This window comes from Chinchilla lanigera, unplaced genomic scaffold (assembly GCF_000276665.1).
Source record: "Chinchilla lanigera isolate Chin_1 unplaced genomic scaffold, ChiLan1.0 scaffold00016, whole genome shotgun sequence".
Taxonomy (NCBI): domain Eukaryota; kingdom Metazoa; phylum Chordata; class Mammalia; order Rodentia; family Chinchillidae; genus Chinchilla; species Chinchilla lanigera.
The window spans coordinates 11,164,768-11,180,560 of record NW_004955417.1 but is presented as its reverse complement, the minus strand read 5'-3'; the positions used below and the strand labels follow the sequence as shown (position 1 = coordinate 11,180,560).

Below are 15,793 nucleotides of genomic sequence, written 5' to 3'. Positions count from 1 at the left end.
TTCTGTCCCTTCCAGGGGCTCCGAATTCCCAGAGATGCCACAGGAGCCACTGGCTGGGCTTGTGGTGCCCAATGGCAAAAGTCAGGAGGGTATCTAGTCCCACAGCAAATTCACAGCACTTCTGAGAGCCGCACAGCACCCACCCACGAAACCTTTTCTCCTTCAGGAAACAGATACGGTATCTGTTGTTTCTAAACAAAATCCCTAACTTTTGTAAACAAATAAATTGAAAGTAAATTAATATCTGTACCAGGAAGTTATTTTAATATCTTTTTCTCCATGATTGAATATATAAAGATAAGGGAAGTAATGTATTCTTCTGCTGTAAAGATGGGTGGAATACATCAAAATCCACTTGTTGAATTTTCTTTAAATAAACCTCTAGGGGAACCTGAAAAAAAGAACAGCAGTTACTAGATCACTAAAATTGTCTTTCAAACAAACTAGAGAAAAATTACCAGTATTAAAGCTATTTTATTTCCCTGAGATGGTATTTTACACAGTAAGAATTTAAATGAGATTCAAAACGGGAAAGAGAAAATAAACTTCCCAAGAAGTTTCTTTTAGACCAACAAAAGTATCACAAAACTACTGCTGCAAATACCAAGCCTCTCCTAACATCATACATGATGTTCTGGCCAAGACAGAACGTCTTATAACTAGAGTCTGTGGAATAAAAATGAGCTGTTTCAGCTGGGGGTGTACGCAGTGGTGGAGCACATGATTAGCATACGTGAGGACCCTGGATTCAATCCCCAGCACCAAAAAAACCCCACAAAAAACGATGTTTTAATCACGGAAAAGAAAACATTCTTCCCACCACAAATGCAGTGTTCCATGAGGGAGTTCAAGTCGTCATTTTAAAAATTATTTTGTGAAAAGTTTAATGGGCCTGCATGTTCTTTCTAGAAAACATGATTTCTAACCAGGGAGAATAATCACAGGTCTCTATAAATGTCACCCCATAAATGTGACAAAGTTTTTACAGGGTAGAGGCAAGATGGAAAACACCACCGTACTCTCTTTTTTTTTTTTTGGTTTTCTGTAATATTTTTATTAATTTATAAATTTTTATTTTGGTTTAATAGCTTTTTTATTAAACAAGGAAGTCACTTAGTTTTGCACCCTGCGATTCTGAGGCACCACTCCCTTCTCAGCCATGTGCACAGCGCCCCCTAGAGTTCCACAGCAAAGAACCTGGGTGATCCCTGTAGATTCTTTAATATATATAAAAAAATAAAGAAAAGTATTGTACTTTCTTATAGATTTTTATACATTTAGAGGCATATGAGCAAATACAAAAATAACTGTAGTACCTATTTCCTAAAATCCTAATTGTACATGTATGTACAACAGGAAATAAAATATGTACATGAAAACACACAGCTGCTTTGTTTTATATTAGCAAAAGTCTTAAACATAAGCCAGAACTCTTCAACAACACCAACAACAAAAAACTGTTCGTAAGATACAATATATTGCGGTGAGATGAAGGTGGTACAGCTGGGCACAATACGGAAAAATCTTACAAACATTAAGACTAAGTATGTCCTAGAAGACATAAATAGAAAATTATTATAATTTCTGTATATATTTTGGAATAATGGTTTCCTAAACTGGCTACACATCAGAATTTCATGAGAACCTTCTTTTTAGCAAAACTTTTTAAAATCACAGATTCCCCTAGGAATGGCTTTTTCCTCAATCCCAAGAATCTTATTTAGTAAGAAGGATGAGGAATCTGTTTTTTAAAAGATTTATAGGTTATTCCAATGCAGCTAGCCCAGGGCAGTTCTGCAATCCACTTTCTGGAGCCAGTGCTACAATGTGGTGACATCGTTATAGGGGAAAAAAACTAAGAGAACCGGAAGAAATATGTTTTGGGCACTAAGTAGCCTAATAATTGTATCAGATACTTTCTCCTTTTATTCCCATCTTACCTGTGGGTAAACTGAGGGCCCTATGGCAACAAGAGGCAAAGCAGATTCAACCCACTGCAGTGTGGCTACAGAGTAAGTGGAATGACAACTCCACTCACCAACCTCTGGGGAACACATGTGACTGTCACCAAAAGTATCACATAACTTTTTTTTTTTTTGGTTTTTCTCCGGTACCGGGAACCGAACTCACAACCTTGCACTTGCCAGGCAGGCGCTTTTGCCGCTGAGCTAAATCCCCAGCCCCCAAAAGTATCACATAACTAATAAAGCTCACCATACAGGAGAGGAACAAAACCAAAAATTCCAAATGAAAGAACTGCACTGGGGACTTCATAAAATATAAAGATTATACACATCTGCTTCACTAATTATTTTAGCCTTCTCTGCTAAAGTACTTACCGTTTGAAGAAAGGCAGGAAATGCTTTCACAGGAACACTTTTGTGGAAGGACCTGGCCTAAAAAAAAGAGAAAAGGAAACTGGTTTGAGACATTTCTGCAAATAAACACTCTCCCCCTAAGCGTGAACACAAAGCAACAACAGCAGTTGAACAATGTGACTAGAGCCTCTCTCCAAAGCAAGAAAATAACTCATCTCCTGCAGTAGTTTCCAAAGCCAAAAGGACTCAGGAAACAGTAACTACTGTACAGTATTAAAAATTCTGTTCTTTCTTATGGATTGGCTTTGGCATTTCCCAACACCCTTACAACATCTCATAATAACTCTGACGGTCTAACTCTGTAATAAGGGGCAAATGAAGAGACACTTGGGTTAACAAGTCCCAGCACTGCCCGGCTTGACTGGCGTGACCTCCTGTTCAGATACAAGATCCTCTTCAGTGCTCTTCCTGCCTCTGTGCTCTAAACCTTTAACTCATTCCACACAGACAGGCCAAGTAATGTCCTTATATTATTACTTCACTTTTACTTTCTTTCACTCCCTGGCAGATCGTGTCTCAATGATTCATCCTGGGATTCGAAGACCCTCCTCCAATCTCATCTATCACCCGACTCCCTACTACTCTGGGCTATGAATCCCTGGTGCACTGAGGCCGATGCCCCCATCCTGCGCTTGCCCGGCCCGTTCTCATCCTGTGCCCTTGTATCGCCCCTTATATGGGAAGAGTACATACCACCTCCTCTCTCTTCAATCTCTCTGCAGCATGTAAAACTTTGCTATTCTCCCTCCCGCGGTTTCTAAGATACTGTTTCCTTTTCCTTCTTCCTAAGAAATGGCGCTCTCTCCTTGCACTGATAAATGGAGGTGGTCTCAAGGTCCCGTCCTGGTTCCTCTTGCCTAGATGTGTGTTCTCCTTGAGCAACCTCAAGGCGGTTCTCCATCTACATTCAGCTGTTTGTATGCGTGACTCCCAAATCTACTCTCTCCAGGCCCAACCTCTCTCAAAGGCACAATCTTTTATTCCTCATTAGCCCATCTTGCTACATGACCTCTGATGCCCCCAAATTCAAGTACAGAATGTCCAGCCGCCAGGCCAAAGTCTAAAGATCAGCATCAAGCACAGGACTGCTTTACATTGCATCTTTGAGGGGCTCCATCATCATCTGAATTCTAGGTGCAATCCTTGACTTCCCACCTTCCTGATTTGCCACAATCCGATCAGTTACCAAGACTCACTGATTCTGCTTCAGTTGTGTGTATAAACACATAAACATCTACTCTCTCTAAGTCACACTTTTCCCCTCTACGTGATCTCCCACACCTCAAACTCTCTTGTTTCCGCAGTGCTGGCAGTTTCCTACTCTGCAACACTAATGTCACCTGTATACCTGGAATCCAGCACTCACGAGGCGGAAGCAGGGAGACTGTTGAGTTCAAGGCCAGCCTGAGTGAGTTTAAGTCCAGTGTGAACTACAGAGTGAGACCCTGCCTCCAAAGCACTAATTTAGCAACAAGGAGATTATTTACTAGGGACAACTATATTACAGCAGGCAGAACAGAGCCAAATTAAAACAAGATGAGCAGTACCAGGACGGGGAGGGCCCTGAGGTGATGTGAGTTTACACCACGTATTCAACTGGTTTAACTCGGAGAGAAAAATAAGAAACGCAAGGGTCCACAGGCTGCTTGTAAACGCAGAAGGCAGTGTTAAGCCCGAAGAACAAAGTGGTGCATTCCCAGAGGTGGCAGACGTGAGAGAGGGAGGAGACGTGAGAGAGGGAGGAGACGTGAGAGAGGGAGGAGACGTGAGCAGCCCTGGCAAGGCAGACAGACCCTGGGCACTGAGCAAAGGAGCCCACCTGAGAAAGCCCAGGTGCGGCAACCAGCAACGAACAGGTGCATGCACCTGCTCAGGGAGGGAAGGGGAGTGTTTTGAAAGCGGGACAAGTTTACAACAGTCCCCGAGGTAAACGTTCTGGAACTCCAATGCCAAAAGGAGCAGACGCTGCCAAGGTAACAATACCAAATGGCCGCATCTAGAAATAGGAATTTCCTAAAGGACTGGGCAAAAAGCGGCTACTTACATGCTTTAAGTGCAAGTGCGCCTGGCTGGCAATGTCGTATACCACATCTCTCACATTTTTATCTTGGTTCCTCCTTAGAAGGGCCTCCTGTGAAACACCGTGCTAGGTGGGAAAGTGCACGTTATGTTAAGACGCTACAAACACTTAAAACGAACACAGCTCAAGCAAACAGGTGCTGCACAGACAGCACAGTACGAGTGTACAGTGCCTGTTCGTCAACCTGCGTGAGTGCGCATGTGTGTGCACGGAGAGAGAAAGACACATACACCCCAGGAGTATGCAACAAGATGTGCATTACTAACAGCTGTAGGTGAAACAAAACTACAAAACCAAGGAAACAAACACAGAAAAGTTTAAAGAACCTCATACAGAAAGCAGTTCAAAAAAAGAAGATTCTAAGCCAGGTGTGTGGCCGACAATCCCAGGACACTGGGAGTTCAAGCGAGTTCAAGCCCAGCCTGGGCTAAATTTAGCAACTTAACTGAAAATGGGGGCTGGGTATGTAGCTCAATACAAAGGCCTCAGTTCAACCCCCAGTGGATTGCCGCCTCCAGTAAAACTAGAACAGGCCAAGGGGAACCCAGGAATAATTCCTGAGATTGCTTGGGGGAGTAAGGCACCAAGGTAAAGCTGCGTCAGATGAGGTTTCCCAGACCTTCTTATTCATAGCTCCTCCAGACACCTAACATAAAAAAATATTTTCAGCACTATGGATCAAACCTATGCAGTACTCTACCACACAGCATATCCCCAGCTCTTTTTTTTTTTTTTAAATTTTGGGACAGTCTTGCTAAATTGCCCAGGATGGCCTCAAACTTGTGATCCTCCTGCCTCAGCCTCCTGACAGCTGAGGTTACAAACATGTACCATTATATCAGGTTCCGACAGATAAAATTCTGACTGGATAACTATTACAAAAGGAGGAAGAACATTTGCAGGAAGCAGTAAACATTCCTGTCAAAGCACTTACTGGAAGAGACTAAGCAAAGAACCAACAAATAACTTCCCATATTCCGGGGATGAATTCTGAGAAGTTACCAACTGCAGCCTTACCAGCATACACACATCCATGGGAAGGAACACTTTTCTTCTGCCACCATGGTAGGGCGTGGCTCTCAAGCAAGTGACAATGCCTTGTGCTTTTCCTATGTGACTTGCGGCATGATCTGCGTGGAGATTCTTTACACCTATGGCGCAGAAGTGAAACAAGGCTGCTGTCCTCTTTCAGCAATGCAGCACGGAAAAATCGCCTAATGACATACAAGTAGGTGTTTACCCTACGTTTATTTCTGAAGAACAGGATTTCCGTGGGGAAAACTGGGCTCCAGGTAAAGGTGATCATTTTCCTCCTAGCAAGTATCTGAATCGAGTTTTCCTCAAATACCAGCACACTGAGAATACTCAGCATTTTAATCAGCGGTCACGGAAAATAATGACAAGTCTTCTCTCTCTTCTCCACCGTGCAACTCCCTCATCAGCGCACCTCAGGCACTAACACTCCGCTCTCTGCCCGCTCCTCCCGTTACAGCGGTAAACTGATCGCAGACATGTGCCCTGAGGCGCAGGGAGGACAGTTCCAGAAGCTCAACCGGGACTTGTATTTCAGGGTAACCTAATGGTACCTCCTTCCAGGCAGATGGTACGGTCCTTGTCCAAAATGTTTTCCTCCTCAAACTAAGAAGTCGTTAATTTGGAATAGTCAGAGGAGGAACAGTACCATTGAATTTTTTTCCATGGACAGACTACCACCGAGCTACATCCTTTTCTTCCTTATACCAAGACGGGGTCTTGCTCAGCTGCCCAGGCGGGACTGGAACTTGAGATCCTACTGCCTCAGCCTCTTGAGTGGCTGGAACTAAAGCTGTGACACTGCCCCCAGTTACAATGTTTTTAAAAGAGGAGAGAGAAAAATCTCATAGAAACTTTTATGAATGCAGTTTTATTTTTCTACTTTTTTTTTTCTTTTACATGAAGAAATGTCACTGACAGAAAATCAAGTTAGGATATGAGCCTTTCAAATTGTAAGAGACGCTATAACAAAAAAAGAAAAAGTAAAGCTGTCTATTTACTAGAGCTTTTCCATGGAATACCTACAGTACTTCTGTGACAGCCCGAGTACTGTATTTGGAATGTCTGCACTCCAAAGATAGATACAGATACAGATATAGATACAGATATAGATATACAGATGCAGGGACAGAGATTCCCCTCTGACTTCTTTTTAATTGTCCCTTTATATATAGTACAAAGGCAAATTCCAGTGCTAACCTGTTCAGACTCAAAATTAGGAGGGAAATCTGAAAGGTATTTTTATTTGAAAAGAGAAGTATGAAACAGAAAAACAACTTACCCAATATTTCCAGTGTTAAATACAAGAGAGAACTCTGTGTGTTTTCAGCATAATTTTCAAGTTCCTGGATATTACGATATGCCTTGTCATCCAAATTTTTTTCCTACAGTAAAAGAAAATAAAGTTTGTCGAATGTCAATATTGTATAAAGAAAAGATGTTATTTTTTCCCTAAAGAACTAAATAAGAATAAAAAAATCAGCCAAGAATGGTGGTGACACCTGTAATCTTGGCATGCAGGAGGCTGAAGCAGGAAGATTGTGAGTTTGAAGCCAGCCTTGGCTCCAAAGTGAGCTCAAGGCCAGCCTGGACTATATAATGAGACCCTGCCTCAACCCTTCCCTCCAAAAAAATTTATCGTATTTGTCTACTATAGCATAAAAAAGATTAAAATAACATTAAAGCTGTGTGTGGTGGCACACATCTTATAATGCCAGCACTCTGACAGGCTGAAGCTAGCCAAGATCAAACCCAGCTTAGGCAATTTAGGGAGACCTGGCTCCAAATAAAAAATAAAAAGAGGGGGTGATATAGCTATATAGCTCAGTGTGAAGGTCCTGGGTTCAATCCTTTGTACTGCAAAAGTAAGTAAGTAAAAAATAAATAAAATAAAAAGACTACACAAGGGAAGCCAGGCCACAGAGCAATTAACAGGCTTGACTAGACCGCGAACTCAGTTCTAAGAATTTAGTACAGCATTCCACTCACTGGCACTGTCAGACTTTCTGCATTCCCTGTACTATTTTGGGTGAACCTGAAGGTATGTGAATCACTACTCAAGTATTTGATAGTATTAAGGAATTGTAAGTAACTTTTTAAGGTATGATAATCAAATTGTGGCTGTGTTTCTAAGAAGTCTTTATCTTCCTCAGATACATGCATGTGCAGGTCCAACGATATTCTGGGTTTTACTTTACGATAATTCAATGGGAGTTAGTGAGGAGTTAGAATACACATGAAACAAGACCAGACATATTTTGCTAACTACTAAAGCTGGGTGACAAGATACATGAAAACATGTTATTCTCTCAACTTTTATACAGGTATAAAAATTTCCATTTAAAAAACCTACACTAAGTTGGCCATGGTGGTGCATACCTGTAATCCCAGCGCTCAGGAAGCTGAGGCAGGAGGGTCACTGTGAGTTCAAGGTGAGCCTAGGCTATGTAGTGAGTTCAAGGCCAGTCTGAACTACATAGCAAGACCCTCAAACAAACAAACAAAAACCTCAAAACTATCCAGGCATGGTGGCAAATGCCTGTAATTCCAGTTCTCTGGAATACTGAGGCAGGAAGATCATAAATTCAAGCCCAACCTGGACAATTCATTAAGACTCTATCTTGAAATTAAATAAATTTTTAAAAGGGGTCTAATTTTTTGAGTTCTTTATCTATTCTAGATATTAGTCCTCTCCTTGAGAAATAGCTGGCAAAGATATTTTCCCATTCTGTAGTTATCTCTTTAATGTTATTTCTTTTGATGTGCATAAGCTTTTTAATTTGACATAATCCCATTTGTTGATTCTTGCCTATGCCGATACCTTCAAGAGTTTTATCTACTGTATCTTCCAAAAAATTGTTTCTGATTTATTTTTTTAATTTTTGGCTTTTTGGAGGCAGATTCTCACTATGTTGCCCAGGCTGGCCTTAGAACACATGTTGATCCTCCTGCTTCAGCCTCCTGACGGCTGGGATTACAGGCATGTGCCACCCACAGGCTCTGTTTTAATACTTAGATTTTTTATCCATTTTGATTTTACTTTAGTACATGGTGAGAAATACAGGTCTATCTTCAGTCTTCTGCATGTGTGTAGCCAGTTTTCCCAGCACCATTTGTTAAAGAGTGTACGTTTCCTCCAGCATATAGTTTTGGCTCTTTTGCCCTTTGACTACTGGCTGACTATATGTGGGACAGCTTCTGCATCCTCTGTTCTATTCACTGATCCACATGTCTGTTTTTCTGCCAGTACCATACTGTTTTTGTCACCAATCTTTGTAATATAGTTGAAATCCAGGATCATGATGCCTCCTGCTTTGTACCTATTACCAGGGATTGCTTCTGCTATATAAATTTTATGGTCCCATATAAATTTCATAACTATTTCTAGTTCTGTGAGGAATTCTGCTGGTATTTTGAGTGGGACTGCACTACTCTATCTATCAGTTTTGGTAGTATGACCATTTTCATAACACTAGTTCTCCCTAGCCAGGAATAGGAGATCTCTCCATTTTCTGATGTCTTCTTTGGTCTCCTTTTTCAGAGCAGTATACTGTAGTGTTTCACTTCCTTGGTTAAGTTAATTCCTAAGTATGTAATTTTTCTTGAAGTTATTGTGAATGGTGTTGTTTTCCTAATTTTTTTCTTGGTGAGTTCATTACTGGTATATAGGATCACTACTGATTTTTATTTGTTGACCTTATATCCTGTGAGCTTTCTGAATTTATTAGTTCTAAGAGTCTGTTGGTAGAATTTGGGGGGGGGGTATGTAAACCATCATAGTCTGTGAATAAGAATAGTTTGACCTCTTCGGTTCCCAGTACCGGAGAAAAACCAAAAAAAAAAAAAAAAAAAAGAATAGTTTGACCTCTTCTTTCCTACACATATCCCTTCTCCTTATTCTGATTTTTTTTTGGCTCATGTTTCAAGCACTATATTGAATAGGACTGGTTGATACTGGACATTCTGTCTTATTCCTGATTTTAGAGGAAAAGCTTTCAGTTTTCCCTCACTTAATATGATGTTAGCAGTAAGTCTGTCATAAATGACTTAACAGATTGAGATAAAGTCCTTCTAGACCTACTTTCTTCAGGGTTTTATCATGAATAGATGTTGGATTTGTCAAAGGCTTTCTGTGTCTACTGAGATGATCATGTAGTATTTCTTCTTATTTCTGTTTATGTGATGTGTTACATTTATCGATTTGTGTATTTTGAAACATCTTTGTAACACTGGGATGATGCCTACTTGTCTTGATGTCTCATCTTTTTAATGATTGTTGCATTCTGTTTGCCAGTATCTTGAAGATTTTTGCATCTATGTTCTTTAAAGAGACAGGCCTACAGTTTTTTTAATTGAGTCCTTGTCTGGTTTTGGAGTCAAGATAATACTACCAGTATCTTCCAGGAAAGAGTTGGGCAGTACTCCTTCTCTTTCAATTTCATTAGAGTTTGAGGAATATGGCGTTAGACCTTCCTTGAAGTTCTTGTAGATTTCAGTGGTAAATCCATCAGGTCCCAGGTTTTCTTAGTTGGTAGGTTTTTTTGTTTGTTTTATTTTGTTTCATTACTGTCTCAATTTCACTGCCTGTTCTTGGATTATTCAGTGTTTTTGTATCTTCTTGGTTCAGTTTTGGTAATCCATACATATCTAGGAATTGACCAGTTTCTTCTAGATTCTCCCATTTATTTGAGGGTACATTTTAAAGCAGTTACTAATAATCTTCTGCATTGCAGTGGCATCCATTGAATTTCCTCTTTTTTTTTTTGAGACAAGGTTTCACCATGCAGTTAAAGCTGGCTTCGAACTCCCAATGATCCCCCTGCCTCAGCCTCCCAAGTGCTAGGATTACAGGCATGCACCACCATGCCCAATGTCTTTTTCATTTCTAATTGCAGTTATTTGAGTTTTTTCTTGGCAAGACTGGCTACAGTTCTATCCATTTTGTTTATTCTTTTAAAGAATCAGCTATTCAATTCATTGATTATTTGTATGTTTTGAGTGTCAATTTCATTAACTTATGCTTTGATCTATATAATTTCTGTCCTGTACTAGCTTTGGATTTGGATTGTTCTTGTTTTTCTAGGACCTTAAGGTGCATCACTGAGTTATTTATTTGGGCTCATTTTGCTTTTCTGATTCACAGTTACAAACTTCTCTCTTAGGCCTGCTTTCACTGGTCCTATGGGTTCTGGTGTGTTCTGGCACAACTGTTTGACTCTAGGTACTGCCTAATTTTTTTGTGACCTATTGATTGTTCAAGAGTACTGCTTAATCTCCATGTTTGCATACTTTCTGTAGTTTCCTTTTTTTTTTTTTTTTGTCTTTTTGAGACAGGGTCTCGCTATGTAGTTCAGGCTGGCCTTGAGCTCACTTTGTAGCCCAGGCTGGTCTCGAACTCACAACGATCCTCCCGAGTGCTGGGATTACAGGAGTGCACCACCATGCCCGGCCTTTCTGTAGTTTCTTTTACCACTGATTTTTAGTTTCACTGCACTATATTCTGATAATATACATAGGATAATTTTAATTCTTTTGTATTTAAGCCAAGCTTTATGGGCCAGTATGTGGTCTATTTTAGGGAAAGTTATGTGCACTGCTGAGAAGAATGTGTATTCTGTTGTCGGGTGGGACGCCCTGTAGACATCTAGTAAATCCATTTGCTCAAAGCTATAGTTCAACTCTGATATTTCCTTTTTTTTTTTTTTTTTTTTTTTTGTCCAGTTAATATGTCTATTTGTGATAGCAGGGTTTTGTGGTCTTGCACTAAAATTATGTTGCTGTTTACTTGGTCTATTACATCCAGTAGTGTCTGTTTTCTAAAGGTGGGTACGCCAGTGTTCAGTGCATATATATTTACAATTGTTATTTCTTCCTGCTGAATGTTTCCTTAACTAGTTATAGTGACCTTCTTTGCTTCTTCCAATCAATTTTGGCTACAGTCCACTTTGCCTGAAGACATTATTACCATCCCTTCTTGTTTTGGAGCTCCCATTACATGGAATATTGTTTTATAATCTTTGCTTTTTAGTCTATGAAATCTATCAAAAAATGGGCAATAAAGAGAATAGGCATTTCTCAGAAGTACAAATGACCAATAAATACATGAAAAAATATTCAACATCTGTAGCCATAAGAGAAATGCAAATTAACACAAAACTGAGATTCCATCTAGAGAGAATGGCTAAACTCAAAACTCAAATAACAAATACTAGCAAAGCTGTCAAGGAAAAGGAACCCTTCTACATTGTTGGTGGGAATGTAAACTAGTACAACCACTACAGAATTCAGTATGGAGATGCCTCAAAAAACTAAAAATAGAAATTCATTCAACGCAGCTATCCCCCTCTTAGGTATCTTCCCCAGAGGTAAAGACGCCATACAACAGTGTTACATGCACACCCATGTTTACAGCAGAACAACTCGTAACAGCTGCCATGTTGGAAGCAGCCTCTATATCCATCAGCAGATGAATGGATAAAGAAAATATGGCATTTACACACAACCGGGTACTATTCCGCCACAGAGAAAGACAAATGAGCCATTTGTGGGAAAATGGGTGAATTTGAGACAATAATGTTAAGTGAAATAAATGAGACAGGCTTAGATACTGCAGGGTATGAGAAACTCAGAAGTACAAATAATTTAAAGAGCAAAATAAAATATAAATAATAGGAAACAGAGAGAGAGGTCTTTTACAAATAGGAATGAGATAAAGAGATAGAGGGAAAGGGAAGCAAAAAGAATTAAGATGTGTTATATACACATACTAATTCCCTATGATGAATGGCATCACACTACAAACATGTACTAATACAAATCAAAATAAATTTTAAAACAGAAAAGGGTAGTAAGGTGAGAGGAGGACTGCTGCAAGTTCAAGGCCAGCCTGGGCTACAAAGTGAGTTCAAGGTCAGCCTGAACTGCACAGTGAAACCTTGTCTCAAAATGAAAAAGGAAGAAAGAAAGAAAGAGGAATTGCTAATTATCTTGGCTTGATTGGTTCATGTTTTATGTATGTGTTGAAATATCACATTGTATCTCATTGATATGTACAATTATTAAATATTAATAAGATAATTAATGAGAGGAAGAAAAAATACAAAGGGGTAGGGATGTAGCTCAGTGTGAAGGTCCTGGGTTCAGTTCCTAATACCACAAAAAATAAAAATAAAAAACACAAACTAGTGACGTGTACTTGTGTACACGCCTCTGCCCAGGCTTCTGTCTTTGCTTACCATCTCAAAGTGACGAAGGAGAGGAAAAGGAGGTGGCATGCAGGGACAGAATACAGGTAAAACAGCACAGTCCTCATAAAGTTTCCTTCCTTCGAAATATTAATACACACACTGAAACATTTCTTCCCTGAAGACAGAGTTTAATGGTTAAAAAAGAAGAAAACACTTAAGACTTGGACAATTTCAACTTACTCGTTCATCAATGATTTTCATAAGCCATCTTTTAGTCAGATTATGTTTTCTGACAGCCTAAAAAACAAGAGTGTTAGAAATTTTTAGGAAGTACTAGATATGACTTCTCCAGATCTGAAAAGACAAACCAAATGCAAAACTAGGTAAGGGGACATCTGTAACAATTCATCACCACACAGACAGCTGTATTAAGTATCAGAGAAAAAGGAAGTATCTCTAGAAAATATTTCAAAATATTCAAGATACTATTTCTCATTCTTTGCCACTGTCTTTTGTCCCTGTTTTATTGTTGGTCATTTAACAATTCTATCTTCAAATAAAAACAAGAAATACTAAGTTTTTCTACTGTATAATGTACCCTACATGTTATATACAAACTTTGTCCCACAAGATAGTCTATTTAGCAAAAATAACCACCTCTCCAAAAGTGAAAGAGTAACTAAAAGTCAAATGAAAGTTATCTGCAGGGAAAACTGTGGCCTTAGCAAGTACAGACACTCTGGCAGGAAAGAGGCCACCTAGGATCAGAGCATGGTCTCTAAATTACTCCTCCCAAAGGACTCAGGGCTGTAGGGAAACAGGCTTTTAGGCGGAGTAAGGGGCTAGGCACACCTGTAATTCCAGCACCAGGAGGCTGAGCCAGGAGGATCACCAAGACTTTGAGGCCAGCCTAGACTAAACAGCAAGACTTTATCTCAAAAAAAGAGTAAGGCGAGGTTCCAGATAGTCCTGGACTATCTTACTGTGCCAGAAAACAAAAAGGTGCTTTTTAAAAAATGAAGGCATGTCATAAAGACCTAGAAGCCAATTTAAAGGGCTCCCACTGTCCAAATCTGGAACAGTCTGAACATCAAAATGACCAAGTACACTAATGAATTACAAACTACGGGGGAAAAACAAGAATTCGTAAGTCCACAGAAGACTTATGACTAACGGGAGTAAGAGCTCACTCCTCCAGAACGCCAGGTGCCGACCGGCAAATGCGGACAGAGTGCTGAGGGGGGAAACTGTCATTCTGCAACCACAACAGCAGACTGAATCGTACGAAGCCATCAAGGACTGCTCCGCAAAGGGAGGAGTTTGGATGAAGCGCAGGATAACTACACAGCTTTAAAGTACCATGGCCCCAAGCTGGGCATGGTAGCACACGCCCTAATCCCAGCACTTGGGAGGCTGAGGCAGTACATTCAAGGTCAGTCTGTACTGCATAGTAAGACTCTGTCTCCAAAAAAATAAAATATCAGGGCAAAGATGGCTGATTTGTTGCAAGAAAATACACATAAGAAAATCAGGAAACAACTTGACTGGGTTATACAAATCAACAATGCCAATAAAGGACAGATAGGGCCCCGGCACAGCGGTGAACACGTGTAATACCAGCTACTTGGGAAAATGAGGCAGCAAGATTGCAAGTTCAAGATCAGCCTGGACAACACAGCAAGACTCTGTCTCAAATGAAAAATTTAAAAGACTGGCTCTGTAGTTTAGTAGTAAAGCTCTTACCCAGCATGCACAAGGCCTTGAGTTCAATCCCCCATTATACACACACACACACACACACACACACACACCAGATGGATGAAGTGTCCCTCTAAATGTGACACTTTGAGAAAGGCATATCACTCATTCCAGCCAAGAATCCACAACGTAGATCTAGTATGGAGAAAACATTAGGCAAATCCAAAAGGAGTGTTCTAGGGAAGGAAAAAAAACGGCCGGGAGCTACGGTCTTTAAAAATGTCAATGTCAGGGTAGAAAAAAGCCACAGAAAAGTTCCAGATTAAAGCAAACTAGAGATACAACAACTATATTCTTGACCCTAGACTGGATCCTATACTGGAGGGAAAAAAGAATACTGTAATATAAATATGAAACTAGACAAATGTGTTATATTAAAGTTAAATTTACTAATGGTCAGCAACTATTCCAGTTATAAAAGAGAATGTATCTCTATTCAGAAATATGGAAATATTTAGAATGGGGTCCAAATAACTTTTAAAAACATTAATTTTTTGTCGAGTCCAAGCTAAGTACCTTTGCACAATAAATACAGTGGTGAAATGTAGTCTGAGAGATACCCTATACGTCACTAAACACTCTCAGGCGTCATGGACTCTAGAAGCAGTGCAGATGTATGTGAGGACGGCGGCTTTAAGTATGGAGGGCAGAGCCGCTCTGTCTGGCAGGCACCTGACAAGCTGACAGGGCTGACCGGAGTGAGCGCCAGGGTATTCTCAGCACTGCTACTGCCCCTCCCCTCACTGGCAGGAACCCCGCAGGATTTCCCCCAAGTCCCAGGAAGCAGGATCTTGGTGTATTTTCTATGTGTCCGAGAAGAACTCGCAGGTTTGATCTTTGTAAACACATCATCAAGCATGTTCCTGTCATGTAAAAGAACTTCCTATATACTTACTAAATGAGAAGTCAAACCCTTATTTACTGATGGCTCAAGCAATAACAGGTACAGTTCCTTGACCATAAAAATATGGGTCTGTTTCTGAAGGAAATCAGAGATCAAGGTAAAAGAATACTTTAAAAAAGCTAAATTATCTCCTGAATAAAGTATCGATTTTGGAAAATGAAGCCAAGTAGAATGAAAATCTTGGCTATAAAACATAAAATCAAACAACTACTAGTCATATGCAGAGAAATTGAAAATCCTACACAAAGTAAAGAAATTACAGGGGGCTGGGGATTTAGCTCAGCGGCAAAAGCGCCTGCCTGGCAAGCACAAGGTCGTGAGTTTGGTTCCCGGTACCGGAGAAAAACCAAAAAAAAAAAAGAAGTATTGTTTCAATTGTGGCAATATATTCTTTTGAAAAGTTTTAGGGTTTGTTTTATGTTTTGCTTTTTGGGTTCTGTGTTTTTGGTTTTGT

General features: G+C 40.0%; 1 protein-coding gene across 1 annotated transcript in view; it reads right to left on the bottom strand.

Annotated features, from left to right (window-relative positions):
* Nucleotides 1-237: 237 nt before the first annotated feature.
* Nucleotides 238-15,793, bottom strand: part of Ndufaf6 (NADH dehydrogenase (ubiquinone) complex I, assembly factor 6) — a gene marked incomplete at its 5' end in the record, with an annotated part of 20,875 nt that continues 5,319 nt past the window's right edge. The window contains 6 exon segments of the mRNA XM_013512780.1: nt 238-391; nt 2,340-2,396; nt 4,423-4,524; nt 5,476-5,609; nt 6,773-6,875; nt 12,918-12,974. Coding sequence (XP_013368234.1) covers nt 263-391; nt 2,340-2,396; nt 4,423-4,524; nt 5,476-5,609; nt 6,773-6,875; nt 12,918-12,974 — 582 coding nt within the window.